The sequence below is a fragment of the Pristiophorus japonicus genome, chromosome 5, assembly GCF_044704955.1.
Source record: "Pristiophorus japonicus isolate sPriJap1 chromosome 5, sPriJap1.hap1, whole genome shotgun sequence".
Classification (NCBI taxonomy): Eukaryota; Metazoa; Chordata; class Chondrichthyes; family Pristiophoridae; genus Pristiophorus; species Pristiophorus japonicus.
Window position 1 is genome coordinate 41934761 of NC_091981.1, and position 19427 is coordinate 41954187.

A 19427-nucleotide genomic window follows, 5' to 3' on the forward strand; every position below is an offset into this window, starting at 1 on the left:
AGATAAACATCAAAGGCAAAGCCACATCAGCCTGTACCCACGACCTAGAGTTGGTGCAGCACAGATAAACCAGGATGATATCGGGGTTAGAGGATTAAATCATGAGAACATGTGTATAAACCTGGCTTATATTCTTGAGTTTAGAGGTTTGAGGGGGGATCTGATTGACGTGTTTAAAATATTACAAGGATTTGATAGATTATATATTGAGAAACTATTTCCTCTGGTGGGGGAATCAAGAATGAGGAGGCACAATCTTAAAATTAGAGATAGGCCATTCGGGGATGATGTCAGGAAGCATTTCTTCACACAAAAAAATAGCAGAAATCTGGAACTCTCCCCCGCAAAAGACTGTGGATTCGGGGGGTCATTTGGAGCTTTCAAGACTGAGATCAATAGAGGCATCAAGGGATATGTAACAAAGATGGATAACTGGGGTTGAAGTACAGATCAGCTATGATCTAATTGAATAGTGCAGCAGGCCCACGGGGCTGAATGAGCTGCTCCTGTTCCTACTGTTCCCAGATGCAACATGGGGTGGAGGCCGAGAAGCAGGTGCCTCACTGACATGGTACAATACATGGTGCAGGTTAAGAGGTGAGGATAGCGCCCAATGGTGTCCCCATGGCTCTGTCTCAAGTACACCACCCAGTGTGGAATAGAGTCCAACAGGCTATGAATGCCCCAGGTTAGTTTAGCTCTGCTGGGAAGGGGGACATTAGGGAACACTACGGTTGACCTCAGGATCTCTATGTCAGGAGGGATAAAAGCAGCTAAGCAACCTCCTCCTTCTGGTCGCTGTCCACTGCCCATGTAAACGGTTGAGGAGGAGGTTCAGGGACAGCTGAGTTACCTCCTGCAATCAAATAACCTGCCATCACATCCATGCCCCCAGGTTCACAAATGAAGAATGGACACTTGGGTGATATACAAGAATGGTGCCAGTACCTGCAAAACCATACCCCAGCATGGCCAGTTCCTTCAGGGAGAAATTGGGGGAGGGGAAAGAAAAAAATGAACTTGCATTTATTTAACATCTTTTACAACCACAGGACATCCCAAAGGAAACATGGCAGCAAATTTGCACACAGCTAGGTCCCACAAACAGCAATGAGATAATCACCAGATAATCTGCTTTAGGTGTTGTTTGAGGGATTAATATAGGCCAGGACACTGGGAGACCTCCCCTGCAGTTCTTTGAAATAGTGCCATGGGATCTTTTACATCCACCTGAGGGGGCCTCGGTTTAACATCTCATCTGAAAGTTGACATTTCCAACACTGCAGCACTCTCTCATTAGTGCACTGAAGTGTCAGCTTAGATTTTGTGCTCAAGTCTCTGGAATGGGACTTGAACCCATGACCTCCTGCCTCAGAGGAAAGAGTGCTACCACTGAGCCATGGCTGAAACCAGGGAAGGGGGACAGCAGGGCAGAATAGAACATAACAGTGAGAATAAACCATTGCATTTATTAAACAGTAACATAAGCAAAAGAAGCTGAATATGATGGAATGTTATCAAAGAGCCATAGAGATAACTGAGCAATCAATGTGGAGTCCTCCAGCGACATGAGTTTGGTCTTTCATCTCGCTAATGGGATTTGAAATCTGCAGGTGTAAAACGGAATCATTAAGGTGACTTTTACAATGAAAATCCTCACAGTATGTAACCATGGTGATTCACTGTTGTTCTTGAGTAATTCTGTGTCAATTGTTGATTGCAGCTCTTCTCACTGCAAGACCTAACACTTTCATTCTTTACTGTGGTTCAAATGGAGGCATTTTTAACTATAATATTTCTTAACCACCTTTCATTAGCATTCCTTTCTAGTTCCATCAGGAAGGACAATATACGTGTAGGTGGCAGATTTAACGCGCACTCAGGCTTCTGAATGTGCTTTCTGGGCTACTAGGTAAGCTCTATAAATATGAGTACAGAGGGATTAAAAAAACATACAGCTAAAAGAATGCCGAAATCATTTTGCTTTTGCCGTGCGCCATCTTTCAGCATTAAGCCAACTATAGCACCAAGTGCACCCTTGTGGCATGTTCCATTTCCTCCCACCAGAGGAAACAGTTTTTCCTTACTTACTCTATCAAAACCCTTCATAATTTTGAACACCTCTATTAAATCTCCCCTTAACCTTCTGAGCTCTAAGGAGAACAATCTCAGCTTTTCTAATCTCTCCACTTAACTGAAGTCCCTCATCTTTATCACACCCCTGAAGGAATCACAACCATGTGCCCCAAGCTTTCATAAACAAAATATAAAAAATATATTGTACCCATTGTAGGATGTGGGGTCATCCCCTCATGTCCTTGCTCTTTGGTTTCTCAATCTCTGCCCTCCTGCTGTGGCTAGCATAGGAACAGGATGAGGCCATTTGGCCCTTGGAGCCTGTTCTGCCATTCAATCAGATCATGGATGATCTGTATCTTAACTCCATCTACCCACCTTGGTTGCATAACAATAAAAAATCTCAGTTTTTAAATTTTCAATTGTCCTAGCCACGAATGCTTTTTGAGTAAGAGAGTTCTAGATTTCCACTACCAGGGGGCTGTGGGTTCAAATGCCACTCTAGAGAGTTGAACACAATATCTAGGCTGATATTTGGAGGTGCTGTCTTTTGAATGAAACGTTAAAACGTCTGCTCTCTTAGGTGGACATAAAAATTCCTATGGCATTATTTCAAAGAAGAGCAGGGGAGTTCTCCCCGGTGTGCTGGCCAATATTTATCCCTTAACAAAAAAAAATCATCACGTCATTATAACACTGCTGTTTGTGGGAGCTTGCTGTGTGCAAATTGGCTACCGCATTTCCTACATTACAAGAGTGACTACACTTAAAAAAATACTTAATACTACAAAGCGCTTTGAGAGGTCCTGAAAGTCACTATAGAAATGCAAGTTCTTTCTTCTTTCACTTTTACGCATAGTTTAGACCTTTGGTTGTGTCCTGCACTACAGACCTTGGCCCTTCTCCTTGGTTTCTCGATAAATACAGCTGACAGTCCAAGGAACACTTTGTTCCATTGGTGTGATACAGCTTTAACTGCAGAATTTCAGGCAAGCATCAGCAGTACAAGAGCACCAGATAGCATAGCTCTTAGAACATGATGTACTACATAATAAAGAACAGAAACAATATACAGACAAGATATTTAAAAATATAAGAAAAACAATTCTAAGGCAGTCACAGTGTCCTTGAACAGTGTCTGTAGCTTCACAAACTTATTAAATTGTTTCCTTTTATTATAACAATTTATGTCCATCTAGATGAGGCACATTTGGCTAAGGAATGGAACATGGTGTTAGCATCAAGCAGTGTAATGCTCCCTCTACTCTGCCCCAGCAAGTGACTTCAGCCCTGATCCAATAAAAGCAACACCAAGTACATCCCTATGAGATTTTCCATTTCCTGGCCCCTTGGCCAGTTGAGCAAATTTTCACACCGAGGTTCCCATTCCTGCCAGGAGCTGACCAAACTGCTCTCACGTGGGAACCATACAGACGGCGGACCAACACCATGACGACATCAGCCTGTGATGGATTTGAGCACAGGTCCTAGGGGTGAAAGGTCAGTGTCCAAACCAATTCCCAGTTTGTTTGTTTTTAAAGATACTTCTTTGTGCTTTTCAATGGCCAATTAATCCTTGTTTTACTTCTATCTACAGACTTTCAAAATTCAACTAACACATCTCGTTTTATCTTGTTTCATTCCATTGATTTCTCTTGATATGGGCCTTGCCCTAAGCTCCGTAATTTAAAAAATGATATCCTCATTGTACACTTCTGTCGTTTTTCCCAACATTGTTGTTTTTTCTTTTTTTATGCCTTGGGATTGAGTTGCGGGGGGTGGGGGAGGAGGGGAGAGGGATGTTCCTCTGACCAATAACTTCACCAAATGCTTGGCATGAATACAAATGGGGAGTGTGAGTTCAATACTCACATCGAGTTCATCAGTAAAATTATCAAGGGAAGACACTTTACCTTCATCATTACTCCCTTCCCTCCACCCCGAGCTTCCTGGTCTTACTTACTTTGATTTAATCTGAAATTGTTTCCAGAAGTAAATTAAACTTGTTCTTTCTGAATTAAAGTTTGTCTGACTACCCAACTGACACTAACATTGGCAGCTTTCCCATTGAGGAATTATCAGTGTCAATCATTATATGGTATGCAACTACTCTATTTGGCATTTTGCTACTGGGAATTGCCAAGTCAGGTAGGATGGCACAACTTTATTTCTTTTTCAACCAAGTACCAGCAGCAAATTCCACATAAACTGGGGATGGGGGAGTTTCATAATCCCATTTTCTTTGTAACTAATGTAAAAAACCTGTTGAAATTCTGTGTTATTATGAATGACATTTGACAATTCAGATACATCTGAAGTATTGTACCAGGAGTATGGCAGTTGTTCAGGAGGATATGGCAGCTGAGTGATGATGGTTAATGGACTAGCAAACCAAAGACAGTGGCTTCAAATTCCACCACAGCAAGTTGTGAAATTAATTACAAAACAGTTGGTAATTTGTGGGGGAAAAACGACCATTTTGAATGAGACTGAATGACAAAAGGGATGATGGTTAAAGGCAAAAGGTGGTGGCAATGGGACAAGTAAAGAAACAAATTGATGGGTCTGGAAGAGGTGTAAATGGAAATAGCAGAATCATCAACAGTTGCTGTCCGAAAAAATGGGATCGGTGGTTATGATCTGAAATTGCTTAATCGAAAGATGAAGTGCTGTTCCTCGAACCTCCGCTCCACTTCCACTCTGGCCTCTCTGTCCTTGGGCTCCGACACTGTTCCAATGAAGCTAAGCATAAGTTCTTGTCATTCAATCTTTCCTGCCTTCCACTCATCATAGACCTTCCCTTTTGTTCTTTCGTCCCCTCCCCCTTTCCTTGCTTCTGTAGTTGCTTAAAACCTGTTACATCTGTAACATTTTCCAGTTCTGATGAAAGATCATTGACCTGAAACGTTAACTCTCTCCACAGATACTGCCTGACCTGCTGAGAATTTCCAGCACTTTCTGTTTTTATTTCACTAAAACAGATTATCTGATCATTATCACATTTCTGTTCGTGGGAGCTCGCCATGCGCAAATTAGCTGCTGCATTTCTTACATTGCAAAGGTGACAACACTTTAAAAGTACTTAACTGGCTGTAAAGCACTTTGGGATGTCCTGAGGTCGTGAAAAGCGCAATTTCTTCCACTTAAGCATTAGGAAGCCAAAAGCCATCGTCTTCGGCTCCCAGCACATAATCCATACCCTTACCAGCAATTCCATCCCCCTCTCTGGCCACAGTGTCAGGCTAAACCAGATTGGTTGCAACCTCAGTGTCCTATTCAACCCCAGCTGAGTTTCTGACCCCATAGTCTCTCCATCACAAAGACTGTCGACTTCCACCGCAATAATATAATTTGCCTCCACCGCCACCTCAGCTCCATTTCTGCTGAAATCCTTATCCATGCTTTTGTCACCTTCAATCACGACAATTCCAAACTTCTCCAGGTCGGCATCCAATTCTCAAACTTCAATAAGACTTCAGCTTATTGGAAACTCTGCTGCCCGTATCTATCTCACACCAGGCCCCATTTGTCCATCACCCCTGTCCTCTCAGTCGCTTAACACCTCAAATTATAATTCTCCCTCATATATTTAAATCTTTCCATTGCCGTTTCCCTCCCTCCCTATCTCTTAACCTACTCTGGCTTCTTATGCACCCTTCCTTCCTTCACCTCACCATTGGCTACTGTGCCTTGAGCCGTTTAAGCCTCATGCCCTTGAATTCCATCCCTGAAACCTCTGTGCCTCCGACTCCTCCTTTAAGGCCCTCCTTAAGACCCACCTCTTTGCCCTAGCAGGAATTGGCGCCATAAAGAGAGGGGATAAGGGGGGAAACAAAAATTGTGGAAAACTGTTAAGGACAATGGGAGGAGTGACATCCTTCTTTGAAATTAACAATTGTGCAATTATATCATTAGTAATTCCCTGTCTGAGGAATTCTCCACAACCTCTGCTTACTTTTTGCTATGTACAGCATTTCTCAGTATCCAAGGGAAGGATCATAAGCTTGTTTAAGACCAGCACTGGTCCCAAGCTTCTGTGCGGTGATGCGTTGAGTTTGTTTTGTTTACATCGACTTGAAAAGAAAAGGGCCGGGAATTTCCTTGAGCGTTATCCTAATCGATCGTCGTAACTTCGGAGGTAAACCCCGTTCATGTGGTCTATCCATGGGGGCTTCTGATGATCTCTGTCCGAAGTTACAGCGTCCGAATCCGGAAAACCTTTTGAGAAAATTTCCAACAGATATCCCGAAACTGTTGCTGCCGGGACAATCGAAGATGCAAAACTATTAGTTTTAAGAAAAATAATGTAAGCTCTCAGCCCAACTTAGAAGGCTTTTGTTCAACTCAACTTATAGTTTCATGCTGTGCAAGTACAAAGGCAGCTGCCTTGTACAACATGATAATCTCTAAACTTAACTGCACAGATGATTCCCATGAAGATGTCTTAGGGCAGGACTGTCTCATCCACAGGAGCATATACGTGACCTGGAAGTGTTTGGTGCAGTCACTGGGTGCCTAAAACAGGAAGGGTTGCACTGCGAAGCATCAACATTCCTCATCTTGAGGAGCATAAAAAATGTTAGTGGGGGCACAGCAAGACACTTCTTGCAGATAAGCAAATTAAATATTTCAGACGAGCACAATTTGAAAAGGAAGCCATCCCAACTTGGATATATATAGCTGTTCTTTCATTGTCGCTAGGTCAAAATCCTGGAACTCTCTACTGAACAGCACTGTGGGTGCACCTTCACCACATGAACTGCAGTGGTTCAAGAAGGTGGTCTACTATCATCTTCTCAAGAGCTACCAGAGACGGGCAATAAATGCCAGCTTTTCCAGTGATGCCCATATTTTAAGAATGAATAACTTGCTGTGTTGGCAGCTGTCCTCTCTGTTGGTGCATGGGGTTAAGGAGACATGATAAAAAGGAAGTGGGATCATTTAAAAAAATTCATTCTCTGGATTTGGCGGCACTGGCAAGGCCAACATTTATTGCCCATCTTGAGCTCCCTTCAATACAAATGAATGGCTTATCAGGCCAGTTAAGAGGCGACCACATTAGCATGGGACACGAGTCACATGTAGATCAAACCAGGTAAGGCAGATTTTCTTCCCTAAATTCATGATCACTTTTACTGATGCAGGTACAACGTCAGAAATCTGGAATCCTCGGGACTGAGTCCATGCCAGTTTTTGGGCTTTTCCGGATTTCAGACAAGAAAATTAATAGTCTGAAATCCGTAATCCTCGACCGAATTCATATCAGATTTCGGGTTTTGCTGGATTTCGGACCTTGCCGCTCGCCGATTTTCATCGCTCCTCGCCACTCGCTGATTCACACCACTCCTCCGCTCGCTGATTCACACCACTCCTCCGCTCGCTGATTCACACCACTCCTCCGCTCGCTGATTCACACCACTCCTCCGCTCGCTGATTCACACCACTCCTCCGCTCGCTGATTCACACCACTCCTCCGCTCGCTGATTCCCGCCGATCCTCCACCCCTCACCACCCGCTGACTCCCGTCACCCACAGCGATGTGCTTTTTATCTGTTTCCCCCTCTTCCCTTGCTATCCGATTTCGGCATTTTGACCGCCTCATAAATGTCCAGTTTACGGACAATAATTCTGGATTCCAGATGACTCCATCAGCTATGCACAATATGTCCGGTTTTCGGAGTTTTGGATTCGGGACGTTGCACCTGTACTAATTTTTTATTTCCAGATATTTTAAACTGAATTTAAATTCTCAAACTGCTATGATAGGATTTGAACTCATGTGCTATAAATTATGGATCTGAAATTGCCCCTTTTTATAAGGCTTCTGGCCGTCTGAAAGTGGTGGCCTTGAGTCGGTGTGGAATGGCCGGCGAGTTTCCATGGAGGGACCGCCATTTTGAAAATTGCCCATCCTCAGGTTTAGAGCGTTATAGGGGACCGCTCTGCCCGTTTGCCCGCCATGGCGTGCACATTCTGACCCCTTACCGACTGGCGGGGACCCCTTTGTGAAATTGCCTCTTGGAAAATTGCCCCTTTCCCACAATTGCCCTGTGGGAGCGGTGCCGCCACTGATCGGTGCCCCCAACAGCTTTTATTGTCGGTGAACTCTCTGTGGCTTAGCGGCATGGCCGCCTTTAAAGGGGAGGTGGTGCTATCGGTGACGCCATGTTATTTTTTTTTTGCCAGGTTGGGTCGACAATTATGGCCGCAGATTCAGGCCGCTTGGGTGCCAGGCTGCTGGACTGACCGAAACCCTCCCTGGTGACCCAGTGTTTGCCACTAAAGTGGCTGCAGAGTTCGCAGCGGCCCTCCCCCTTAACTGAAGGGGAGAGACATTGTGACACGCCAGTACGATGATGTCATCAGCGTGGCGCAGGTCCCTTGCAGCGTCGGTCACTCTGCCCTGTTCCCCCCCCACTTCCGTCCTGCTGGTGACAGCCACTCCGCCCTGCCCCCACGATGAGGCAACTTCTGCCTCGCTCCAAAAAAAAAGCACAAAATGCCGAGTTTCTCCGGTTTGGCCGCCCCATGCATTGGGACAGCTGGAACACTTCAAAAACGGTAGGTGCGCCTCATTTCGGATGGTGAGCAATTTTGGCCCCTATTAGTCTAGCCCACTGGGTTACTAGTCCAACTGCATCACCACTATACTACCTACCTGTATATACAAAATAACTCACCCAATAAAAATAATAATGTGCAATGAATGAGTGACGGTAAAGGATACTCATTCACTCAAGCGCCTGAAGTGTTAAGATGATTTCCCAGTGTTACCACCGACCACTGTTCTCAGCTCCAGATTGTAGTGCTATGTGTACCTATGGCCCTGATGCTGAAGCTCTGGTTCAAGAGAGTACCACAAGAGGAAGAGGCAATAGCAGCTGTCTTCTTAGAGAAACCCCAGAGATCATATAGTTTATCAGACGAAACGAGGAGATGTCACATCAGTATTAAGAATGTGTCTATCCAAAGTTCATCTGTGGCATCTCCAGGGTAGCCTGCCAGCTGAGAAGCCTGGAGTTGAATTTTATCAAGATTTGCTAACTATGTTGAGGCAGAGAACTGAGAGGAAGCGCTCCACTTGAGAACGAGCTCTGCCTCTTGTAAAAAGCCATGAAAGCGACTGAACGACACACTCTAAGTTCACAGCTGTTGATTTCATAAAGATGAAGCAATGGATAGCTCTAAAGGCAAGTACTATCATTGATAAGCACTTAATCACATATGCATTACTTCAGAAACGACAGTAAAGAAACTTATTGCGCTGGTAGGCACATATTACACTTGCACTCGAACAGCCATTTTCCTTTCAAATTTCCTCAGCCAATTCCTCTGAGGCAATAGGAAGAAGACTCCCATGGAGAAGGCCAGTAACAGGCAGGGAGTGGGGACTATTTCTCGAACTCTATCCATCACTGACTAGGGAAATAGGTCATTACTTCCATGATTGTTCTCCATGGAACTGCAATACTGCCCTATCATAATAGGGAAGCTACCCAACCCATCAGAAAACTAGACATCGTACTCATATGTGTGAACTAAGTAAGGCAAAACACATTGGATGGCACCTTTTTGATGGTGAAATGGATTATTCCTGCACAACCCTAGTCCCATGTCATGGTATGTAAATCAGCAGTGCTGGTCACAAAGGATCCTTTTACTTAGAATCAAATCACTTATTGACGAGTAACTGATGCTTATTATCATGGGCATTATTTTTGTGCAAAAGTGCATCACAGATGTTGAGAATTTTTAAAGTGAGTCATTGCCAGAACGGGAGCCAATGTAGATCAGCGAGCACAGGGGGACTTTGTGCGAGTTAAGATATGGGCAGCAGAGATTTGGATGAGTTCAAAATTTATGGAGGGTGAAAGATGGGAGGATGGCCTGGAGAGCATTGGAATGGCTGAGTCTGAAAGAAAAGAAGTAAAATAATCAAGCGAAGGAAGGGAAGAAAGACCGAAGAGGGCTATTCGAGTGTAGGTGCCCATTTTTCTCCGAGACTCTAATTACATAAAAATGAAAGACAAGGCCTGCATGTATTGGGACAGGGGCCTAGGAGTGGTGAGGGGAGGTTGCTAATCTGATGAGAGTTCCAGCACTCTGCTTTCCCTCATGCAAAACTTGACGGTGCGGATGTGTAAACTGGACTGTAACACAGAAGTTCTGAAGTTCACATTCCCTAATTGGTGTCTCTGCACATCAGCATTCAGCATTCCCATTACATCACTTTAAATAAGTAGCCCAATTTTGTTTTTAAACATTAAAAAAAATACTTTATTGTGAAATATGCTTGAAATATTTGGGCTCACCAATCTGGGGGACATTGGTGCTGGGCAGGGACTACTTCTGCTCAACGCCAGTATCAGGCACTCTCAGGTCAAGTATAACATGGTTAGGTACAGAATAAAGCTTCCTCTGCTCTGCCCAACACATCATAGCTGGGAATTTCCTTGGAGTTGCTCCTTCAGGAGTACCCAGAAACCCTGCTTACACTTTGAAATGGGTCTCCAGCAAAGTTATGTCAGCGGAGCCGGATCAGCTCCGAGGAAATTCCCAGCCCATGTCTCAGCTTCAATATCAGGACAGCAGCCACCAGTAGACAGTTTGACATTTTTCTATTTTCCACACCAGCTGTCATGTGGCCTCTCAGTGTGAGATTACCACTTCAATCCCCAATAAGGCATTTAGATGAGATCATCCAAACTCATCAGATTAATAACCTATATATCCTTCTATTCCGCTATACCAGTGTCAATGTTTCATATTCATGCTGTGCTAAAGTCAATTCAATTTGAGAAAACTGTTTGCCTGTTTCTTCAGAGCATATCGGCAGATCAGGGACCTGTTAAATGAACCTGAAAGTTATTTTTATAAGGCAAGGGTATCAAGAGATATGGAGCGAAGGCAAGTCAATGGAGTAGAGGTGCAGATCAGCCATGGGATTCACTCCCTAAAATCTCCATTAACATTTAAAATGCTCCTTAAAACCGACCTCTTTGACCAAGCTTTTGGTCACCTGTCCTAATGTCTTCTTCTTTGGCTCGGTGTCAATTTCTGTCTGATTATACTCCTGTGAAGCGTCTTGGCACATCTTAAACACATTAAAGACGCTATATAAATGCAAGTTTTTGTTATTATAAATTGTTACATGATTCTGCTGGGCATGAATGGTGATTAAAAGATCGAACTGTGAAATTTTTGATTGTGCTTTAGGTCAGCAAACAGGCTCTCTATTTGTGTGAAGCATTTTCTAAACAATAGCGATCATCTTTAGTGGCATTCTGTAGTTTCTTGGGAGAATGTACGAAGTCAGCCTGCAGAGATCGGTGTGCGCGAACAGGCAGCGTTAGCTGTGTGAGAACTAACATCTCGCAGCGCGTGGCTGAATCACCTTCACGTAGGGTTGCCAACCCTCCAGGATTTTCCTTCAGGAACTGAAGATTAATCTCCTGGACACTGCTGCGAGCAACGGCGGGAGAAAAATCATCGGGATATTGAAAAAACTGTTCCGAAAAAATTTGCTGATTAGTTATAAAAATATTGTGGAGGGGAAAAAGGCTGTTTGTTGACAGTCAAGAATAATCCATTCGGTTAATACAGAGTCCGTTCACTTTTTGATTGGCGGGGAAGGCGGAGAATCGCAAGGTTGGACGTTTCGGGCCAGCAATGGTGGGAGAACATGGGGGCGGGGCAGTTGGAGGTGGATGGTCATGTGGCGAAACCTCCAGGAATACACCCAACCAGAATTGGCAACCTTAAACTTCACTAAAATCATGGGTTATAAGGAGCAAATGGGCTGCAGTTATGCGGGTATGGACTGCTCAATTACTAATACATTGGGCCAGAACTAATGTTTTCAATTCCCGAGGCAGCGCTGGATAATAATGACTTTTAAATCAATTTTATTTTTTGACAGAAATTAATTAATGGTAATTGTGGGCTCTGATTTTTTCCTGACTGCTTCTTTAACTGCTGCATCCATGAAAACTGAAGAGCCAAATAAAAGAACAAGCCAGGGAAAATACCACTGGCGAACGCAAGCATTCCCGCACACTAATTTAGCTGAACTAATCGTATTTAGTCATATTTTTGCAGCAGCAGCTTTTGAAAATGCCTCTGAAGATCGGAATAAGTGCTTTATTCCAACTGCCAGCAAACATGACTTGACGGGGGCGTGATTTTAGAGGGACTGCAGGACAACATTCCCTCTAAACTGTGTGGCTGCGCAGCTCCCTGTCGGTCTCGCACAGCCTGGAACCGGCTTTTTCAATGTTAAATTTTGCGCATGCATTAATCTGTGAATGGGCCATGCAGCCTCTTAAAGGGGCCATGCACGCCAAAAAGTTAGGGGGAACATTGCCGCAGGACAATAAGTAACAGTAAATACCATCCCTCATATCAAATCTCTAGTGATCTGCCATGTATCCTTCGAATGAGATGTTAAACCAAGGCCCCATTTGCCCTCTCAAGTGGACAACCTTGATCTCACAGCACTATTCAAAGAAAAGCAAGGATGCTCTCCCCGGTATCCTGGCCAATATTTATCCCTCAACCAACATCACTAAAACAGATTATTTGGTCATTATCTCATTGCTGTTTGTAGGACCTTGCTGTGCGCAAATTGACTGCTGCATTTCCTACATTACAAGTGACTACACTTCAAAAATAATTCATTAGCTGTAAAGCACTTTGGGGCACCCTGAGATTATGAAAGGTGCTATATAAATGCAAGTTCATTCTTTGCTTTATGTGTAAATCTCTAACTGGGAGCTACGATGCATGTGAAGATGTGGGGGCGGTGGTGAGTAGCAAGAGTATAACTCATTAAAATACAATAAAGCGTGATAGAGACCACCTCGACGACAAGCACGACAGCATTACACATGTCACTGTACCTGTATTAGTTCGATATGTCCCTGTAAGAGATGCCTGCAGCGGATCTCCTTGACTTTGACTGAGGCTCCTCATTGGGGGCTTTTGATAGACTCTATCTTCGTATATAGGGTCGATGTGATGCTCTGGAGACTGCAGTGGGCGCAGGTCTGGGCCCAGGTGGCTGTGCTGGCTGCTGTAGGAGGCACGGGAGCTGGCTGTGATGCACAAGAGAAAACAACACTGAGAGTTCAACATAAGCAGAAAAAAAAGCTGAACCGCTTGTGACTCTGCAAACCGGGAGACATGTCAGATCAGGTCTCCGCTGGATGTGAGGGTGAGGCCTCCTTTTAAATTTTGTTGGGAAATTAGATGTGATCACAATCCTTGGGGGGAGGGGAGGTGATTTTAACCCAACCCGTCCACGGCTATCCGATGAGATTGGATCGGTTGCCCGTTTTATATCCTACCCGGTTTTACCCTCGATTGGAGACATCGGATTGATGGATTAGCTGATACATGATTCATGGCACTGGAACAAAGTCAACTGGAATGAGACAGCCCTTAGTGACATAAGTAGCAAAGTGGGCAGCCCATTATTGCCATTCATTAATTAGTGCCATGGGGTACTCAGATAGAGGCTGGCACCTGACAGACTGACTTTAGCCATGCTGCTGTGGGAAGCGGGCAAACAGGTGGCAGATGCTGCCCCGTGGACAGCAAGTTTCAGAAGACCAGTCCTCACTAGGCTGTTCTTGTGCACCCTTTACAGGCTGACTGAGGAGCAACACTGGAAGAAACACGAAAGCAAGTCACTCGATCGTAGTTTTGGGGAAACCTGAACCAGGGGAGGGAGGAAAGTAGTTTAAAAAGTAAATTGAGCTGCACATACCCGCTGGGGGCAAAAACAATTGAATAAATCAGTAATAACTGGCTACATCACAAAGAAACAGGACAATGTGCTGGCTGTAGAAGATGGACAATCAGACTGGCGCAGTGCATGCAGCTCTGGTTAAGGGGCATTGCAAGGCAGAATCGAGCAAGTTAAATCGCTTGTGCTATAGCTGACCTAGGTGTGCCTGACACCGTAACTGGCTGCCTGATATGGAAAGTGTTTCACCCCACTGTGGTGATCACAGAATTCACCATCCTGAAACACACAAACACTTTAAACCATCAGGGATATCGCCTAGTTATTTTGAAAGGTGTGTATGTGTACAGGTGTGTGTATATATTCACGTATGTATTTATGTATCTGTGAGAGAGAATGTACGAGAGAGGAAAAGAGTATGCATGAGACTCAGAAACGATGCATGAGAGAGCACGCATGCAGTTGTGAGAGTGTATGCGTGCATGTGTGAGAATATGTATGTGTGTGAGAGAGAGAGAAAAACGGTGTGCATGTGTAGGAAAGTATAAGTGTGAGAGAGCATGTGCGTGCGAGAGACAGAGATAAATGGTGTGTGTGCATGAGAAAGTGGATGTAAGAAAGTAATATGTAAGAAAATATGAGTTTGACAAAGCAAGTATGTGCATGCGTGTGCTTGTTTGTTTTTGGAGGATGAGAAGTAATTGTGTGTGCAGTCAATCTTCTGTTGCCAATATTGGTTAGATGGATTAAGGGTCAACTGATACACGATTCATGACACTGGAACAGAGTCAGCAGAACCGAGACAACCCAAGTCTGTTCACCTTCTGTAATATATATTATAGTAGGAGCAAATTAATTCACACTGCAGGCTTTGATAAAACAATTTCATGCAAATGATTACTCCTTTTCTTGGACTTAAAGCCTATTTTCAAATTATACTTGGGTACAATGTGGATGCAATGATGAGCTCCAACCCTAACATGAACTCTGAGGAAGGTCATCACCCACTAACAGCTGAAGGAGGCTCCCAGTAACTACAATTGCAGCAAACAGTATCTCAATTTAAAGACTCAATTCCAAAGCCTCGACTTGAGAGCTAGAGCTGTGAGTATGGAGGAAGGAAAATGCGTCTATAGGGGTCCTTAAAGCACTGTTCTGCATCACAGGCGACAGCGAGATACAATCAGCAGTAATTAGCTCCACTGCATTAATTTATTGTATTGTACGTTTCCTGTTCCACAGCTTCATGTTCTGAGGCCTTTCTTTTCCATTAGTTGGGACGATGGGATCTCTTCGGCTGTTTTCTGACTGACTAATTTTGTCCTATCTGTTCCATCCTCCTGTAACCTCACAGAAGTGTTCCTTGTAGCCCAGCAGGGAAATGGTGAGACTTGCCAATAAAAAGAAAGATTGACATTTATATAGTACCCTTTATTACCTCAAGACATCCTAAAGCACTTTACAGCCAATGTTATACTTTTGACGTGTAGTCACTGTTGCAATGTAGAATTAGTGAGTTCTGTTGGTCCGGGTGTTTGACTGTTAAAGGAGTGATATGTAGGTCACAGTGGCAGTAGGTTCTTAGGAACATAGGAATGTTAGGAACAAGGGTAGACCAATCAGCCCCTTGGGTCTGTTCCGCCACTCTGTTAGGCCATGGCTGATCTGCACCTCAACTCCATTTGCCCACCTTGGTTCCATATCCCTGATACCCTTACCCAACAGATTGTCCCCTAGTACCCACAGCCTTTTGGAGGAGAGATTTATACTACTCTTTGTGTGAAAAAGTGATTCCTGATTTTACTCATGAACGGCCTGGTTCCAATTTTAAGATTATGTCCCCTCGTTCTTGACTCCACCACCAGAGGAAATAGTTTCTCCGTATTTACCCTATCAAATCCTTTCACCATTTGAAACATCTCGATCAGATCAGCTCTCAATCTCCTATACTCAAGGGAATATAAGCCAAATTATGTCAGTAGTTATCATAATTTAACCCTCTAAGCCCTGGTGTCATTCTGGTGGAGCTGCCTCCAAGGCCAATATATCCTTCCTGAGGAGCGGTGTCCAAAACTGAGCACAAAACATTTGCTCATGTGCCTCAGCATGTTACATTTTTCTCTAAGATTAGAGGGTGATGGAAGAGCATCACTTATATTGGCATGGGAATGTGTCCAGCCACAGGTGGGCAGTCAGTTGCCTGACCAGATTGCTACTTGTTTGGTTTTGGGATAGATGGTTTGAGTGAGCTGGCCACAAGTTAATATTGGCTGGACTGGGAAAAAAAGCATTTTTATTCAAGAGACCTTCCCAACCTTTCCCCACCAACTCTATGCCTTCTAACATCTCATCCAGAAAACGGCACCTCCCGACAGTGCAGCACTGGAATGTCAGCCTAGAATACGCGCTTAACTCCTGGAGCCAGACTTGAATCCATGACCTTCTGACTCATAATCAAGCAATATGCCAAACTATACTAGAAATTAAATATGACCAACAGGGGCTACTTTTCCCTCAATGCAGTATAGTTACTTTGGCTGTCTCAAAGGATGTTTTTCTGTGCCTCCCATAGAGATAATTAAGTTATTTGCAATGCTTCAATAGCTGAATGTACACTTAGCTTCTAGCCCTGGCACCAAGCACATGGCAGGTGGATACTTGGGTAGAAAGGGGCACACGCTCAGAAGAAATGGGTCAAGTCAGCGGAACTGACACTTCTGCCAGCAAATTATAACCTCGCTGCATTAGGCTGGCACATGTGGGTCGGAGCCAGTTTCAGTCAGTTTCCGTGGGTACAGCACAGATAATGTGGCGGGTAATGATTGAACTACCCTGAAAAAGACAGGTATCCTTAGAGAGAGAGAGAGAGAGAGAGAGAGAGAAAGGAGCTTCATGATCAGATATGGTGATCGTTGGCCTTGAAATTCCATTGTGGGAGCAAATGATTAAAGATCGAAATTCCTCTTTGCACTGACTACATTACAACAATGTCTACACTTCTAAAAGTACTACATTGACTGTAAAGCATTTTAGGATGTCCTGAGGTCGTGAAAGGCGCTATATAAATGCAAGTTTCCTTTTTCTTTCTTTAGGTGTTGAATTATGCACAGTAAAACAAATGGTTTAATTCTGAAGCTAAACTAATGGACAGAGGAATTTTAGATGGACACATGAATAATGTACTTGCTAGCATTAGGCAATGCAATTTCAAGCCCATTATATTTGGAGCTGCTTGCTAGTCCATTTCTCCTTGGCACAGAGGCCCAACACCAGCACAGATGAGGGCCCAGATGGTTTCCTCTTCTTCCTACGCTGTTTTAGTGCCACTACATTGCACCCCGCTCTCTGCCCCTGGATAACACCGGGGATCTGGTGCTCTTTCTGTAGTAACCTCTTTGATTGCTCATCCAAAACTCTGCTGCCCGTATCCTAACTCGCACAAAGTCCCACTCAACCATCAGTCCTCTGCTCGCTGACCTACACTGGCTCCCAGTCCAGCAATGCCTCGATTTTAAACTTCTCATCCTTGTTTTCAAATCTCTCCGTGAACTCGCCCCTCCCTATCTCTATTAGCTCCTCCAGTCCTACAACCCCACGAGATCTCTATGCTTCTCCAATTCTGGTCCCTTGTGCATCCCCAACTTTCAGGACTCCATTACAAGATTATGACGGGTTTAGATAAGAAGGTTTAGATAAGATAGACAAAGAAAAGCTTTTCCCATTAGCTGATGGTACAAGGACTAGGAGACACATAATTAAGGTTTTGGGCAAGGGATACAGGGGGGATGTGAGGAATAACTTTTTTACGCAGCTAGTGGTAATGACCTGGAACTCGCTGCCTGGAGGTGGTGGAAGCGGAGATGATCAATGATTTCAAAAGGAAATTGGATAGGCACTTGAAGTAAATAAACTTGCAGGGCTACGGGGATAGAGAGGGGGAATGGGACTGACTGGATTGCTCTACAGAGAGTTGACATGGACTCAATGGGCCGAATGGCCTCCTTCTGTGCCGTGTAAATGCAAGTTTTTTTTCTGTGTTGTAATGACTCTATGACTATTGGCTTCGTCTTCAGATGTCGAGGCCCTGAAACACCCTTCTTAAAATTCTCTGCATTTCTTACCTTTCCGTCCTCCTTTAAAACGTTCCTTAAAATCTAGCTCTTTGACCAAGCTTTTATTCATCTGTCCTAATATCTCCTTATGTGGCTCAATCTCAAATGTTGTTTGATAAGGCTCCTGTGAAGCATCTTGGGATGTCTTACTACTTTAAAGGCACTATATAAATACAAGTTCTTCTACTCCCATTTTATTTTGGTAGTACTGTCCATCCATGCAACACCACCCTCTTCTGGTCAGGAGAACCAGCCGAATAATTGCTGCACTCTCAGCCAGGCCTCTTGACGCTGAGCATGAGGGGATATTAGGCCAGGTGACTAAAAGCTTGGAAAAGAGGGAGATTTTAAGGAAGGTATTAAGGGAGGAAAGAGAGGTAGAGAGGTTTAGGATGAGAATTCCAGAGCTTAGGGCTTCGGCAACTGAAGGTACAGCTGCCAATGGTGGGGTGAAAGAAATCGGGGATGCCCAAGAAGCCACAATTGGAGGAATGCAGAGTTTTCGGTGGGTCGTAGGGCTGGAAGAGGTTACAGAGGTAGAGAATAAGTTTGAAATTACGAGCTCGCTGTCAATTACCAACAGGCACACTCCCCCCACCCTCCTCTCCCATTCCAAAGCACAGCGTACTGTGATCCGCTGTACAACCTAATCAGACACAATCTTAACCTATCGACTGATTCAACAACTGAAAACAGATGTGAAACAGATGTCAACTAGTATATGTAAAAAACAACATATAGTATATGTATAACCAGGAAGGCTGGATAAAAAACTTTGAAGCTGGATAATTAAATGTTAAAATAATAGAGACAACTACGATAAAAAAAACAACTCTGGCTGTACAATAATGAAGCTAATATTAAAGAATGTAAAAGACGCACGGGACTTGATAAAGAACATTCTACACAATAGCAGCAAAACATTAACCTCTGCCCTTTATCCGACACAGTGAGAAGATCCACGTAAGGGAGTTAAAGCAATTACCAACCCAGATTGAACCAACAGCACTGCATTTATAAGCCACTTTTGCTTGCTACTTTAAAAAAAATTACAGAGAATTTTACAGCACAGCAACAGGCCATTTGTTCCAATAGGTCTATGCCGGTATTTATGCTCCACACAAGTCTCCCACTCTATTTACTTCATCTCACCCTATCAACATGTCTTTCTATTCCTTTCTCCCTCATGTATTTATCTAGATTTCCCTGAAATGCAACTATGATATTCTAAATAATATGTTGCATTTTGGTATGAGGAATAAGGAGGCCACGTACACCTTGCAAAATAACAGTCTAAATGGGATAGAGACACAATCTAGGGGTATAAATTCACAAATCATTAAAAGTAGCAACACAGGTTAAGTGCAAACAAAGCACTGGGGTTGCTTTCCAGAGGAATACAATTCAAAAGCAGAGAAGTTATGTTAAATTTTTATAAACCTTGATTAGACTACACTTAAGGTACTGTGAAAAGTTTTGGGCCCAAAGTTGCC

At 43.8% G+C, this 19427-nt stretch overlaps 1 protein-coding gene across 3 annotated transcripts in view; it reads right to left on the minus strand.

The window, feature by feature from the left end:
- The window catches only part of LOC139264313 (catenin delta-2-like), a 1401072-nt gene that overhangs the window by 376547 nt on the left and 1005098 nt on the right, over window positions 1-19427 (minus strand). For all 3 annotated transcript variants that reach the window (XM_070880575.1, XM_070880576.1, XM_070880577.1), the window contains one exon: window positions 12975-13169. In XM_070880575.1, coding sequence (XP_070736676.1) covers window positions 12975-13169 — 195 coding nt within the window. The remainder of the gene's footprint in view (window positions 1-12974; window positions 13170-19427) is intronic.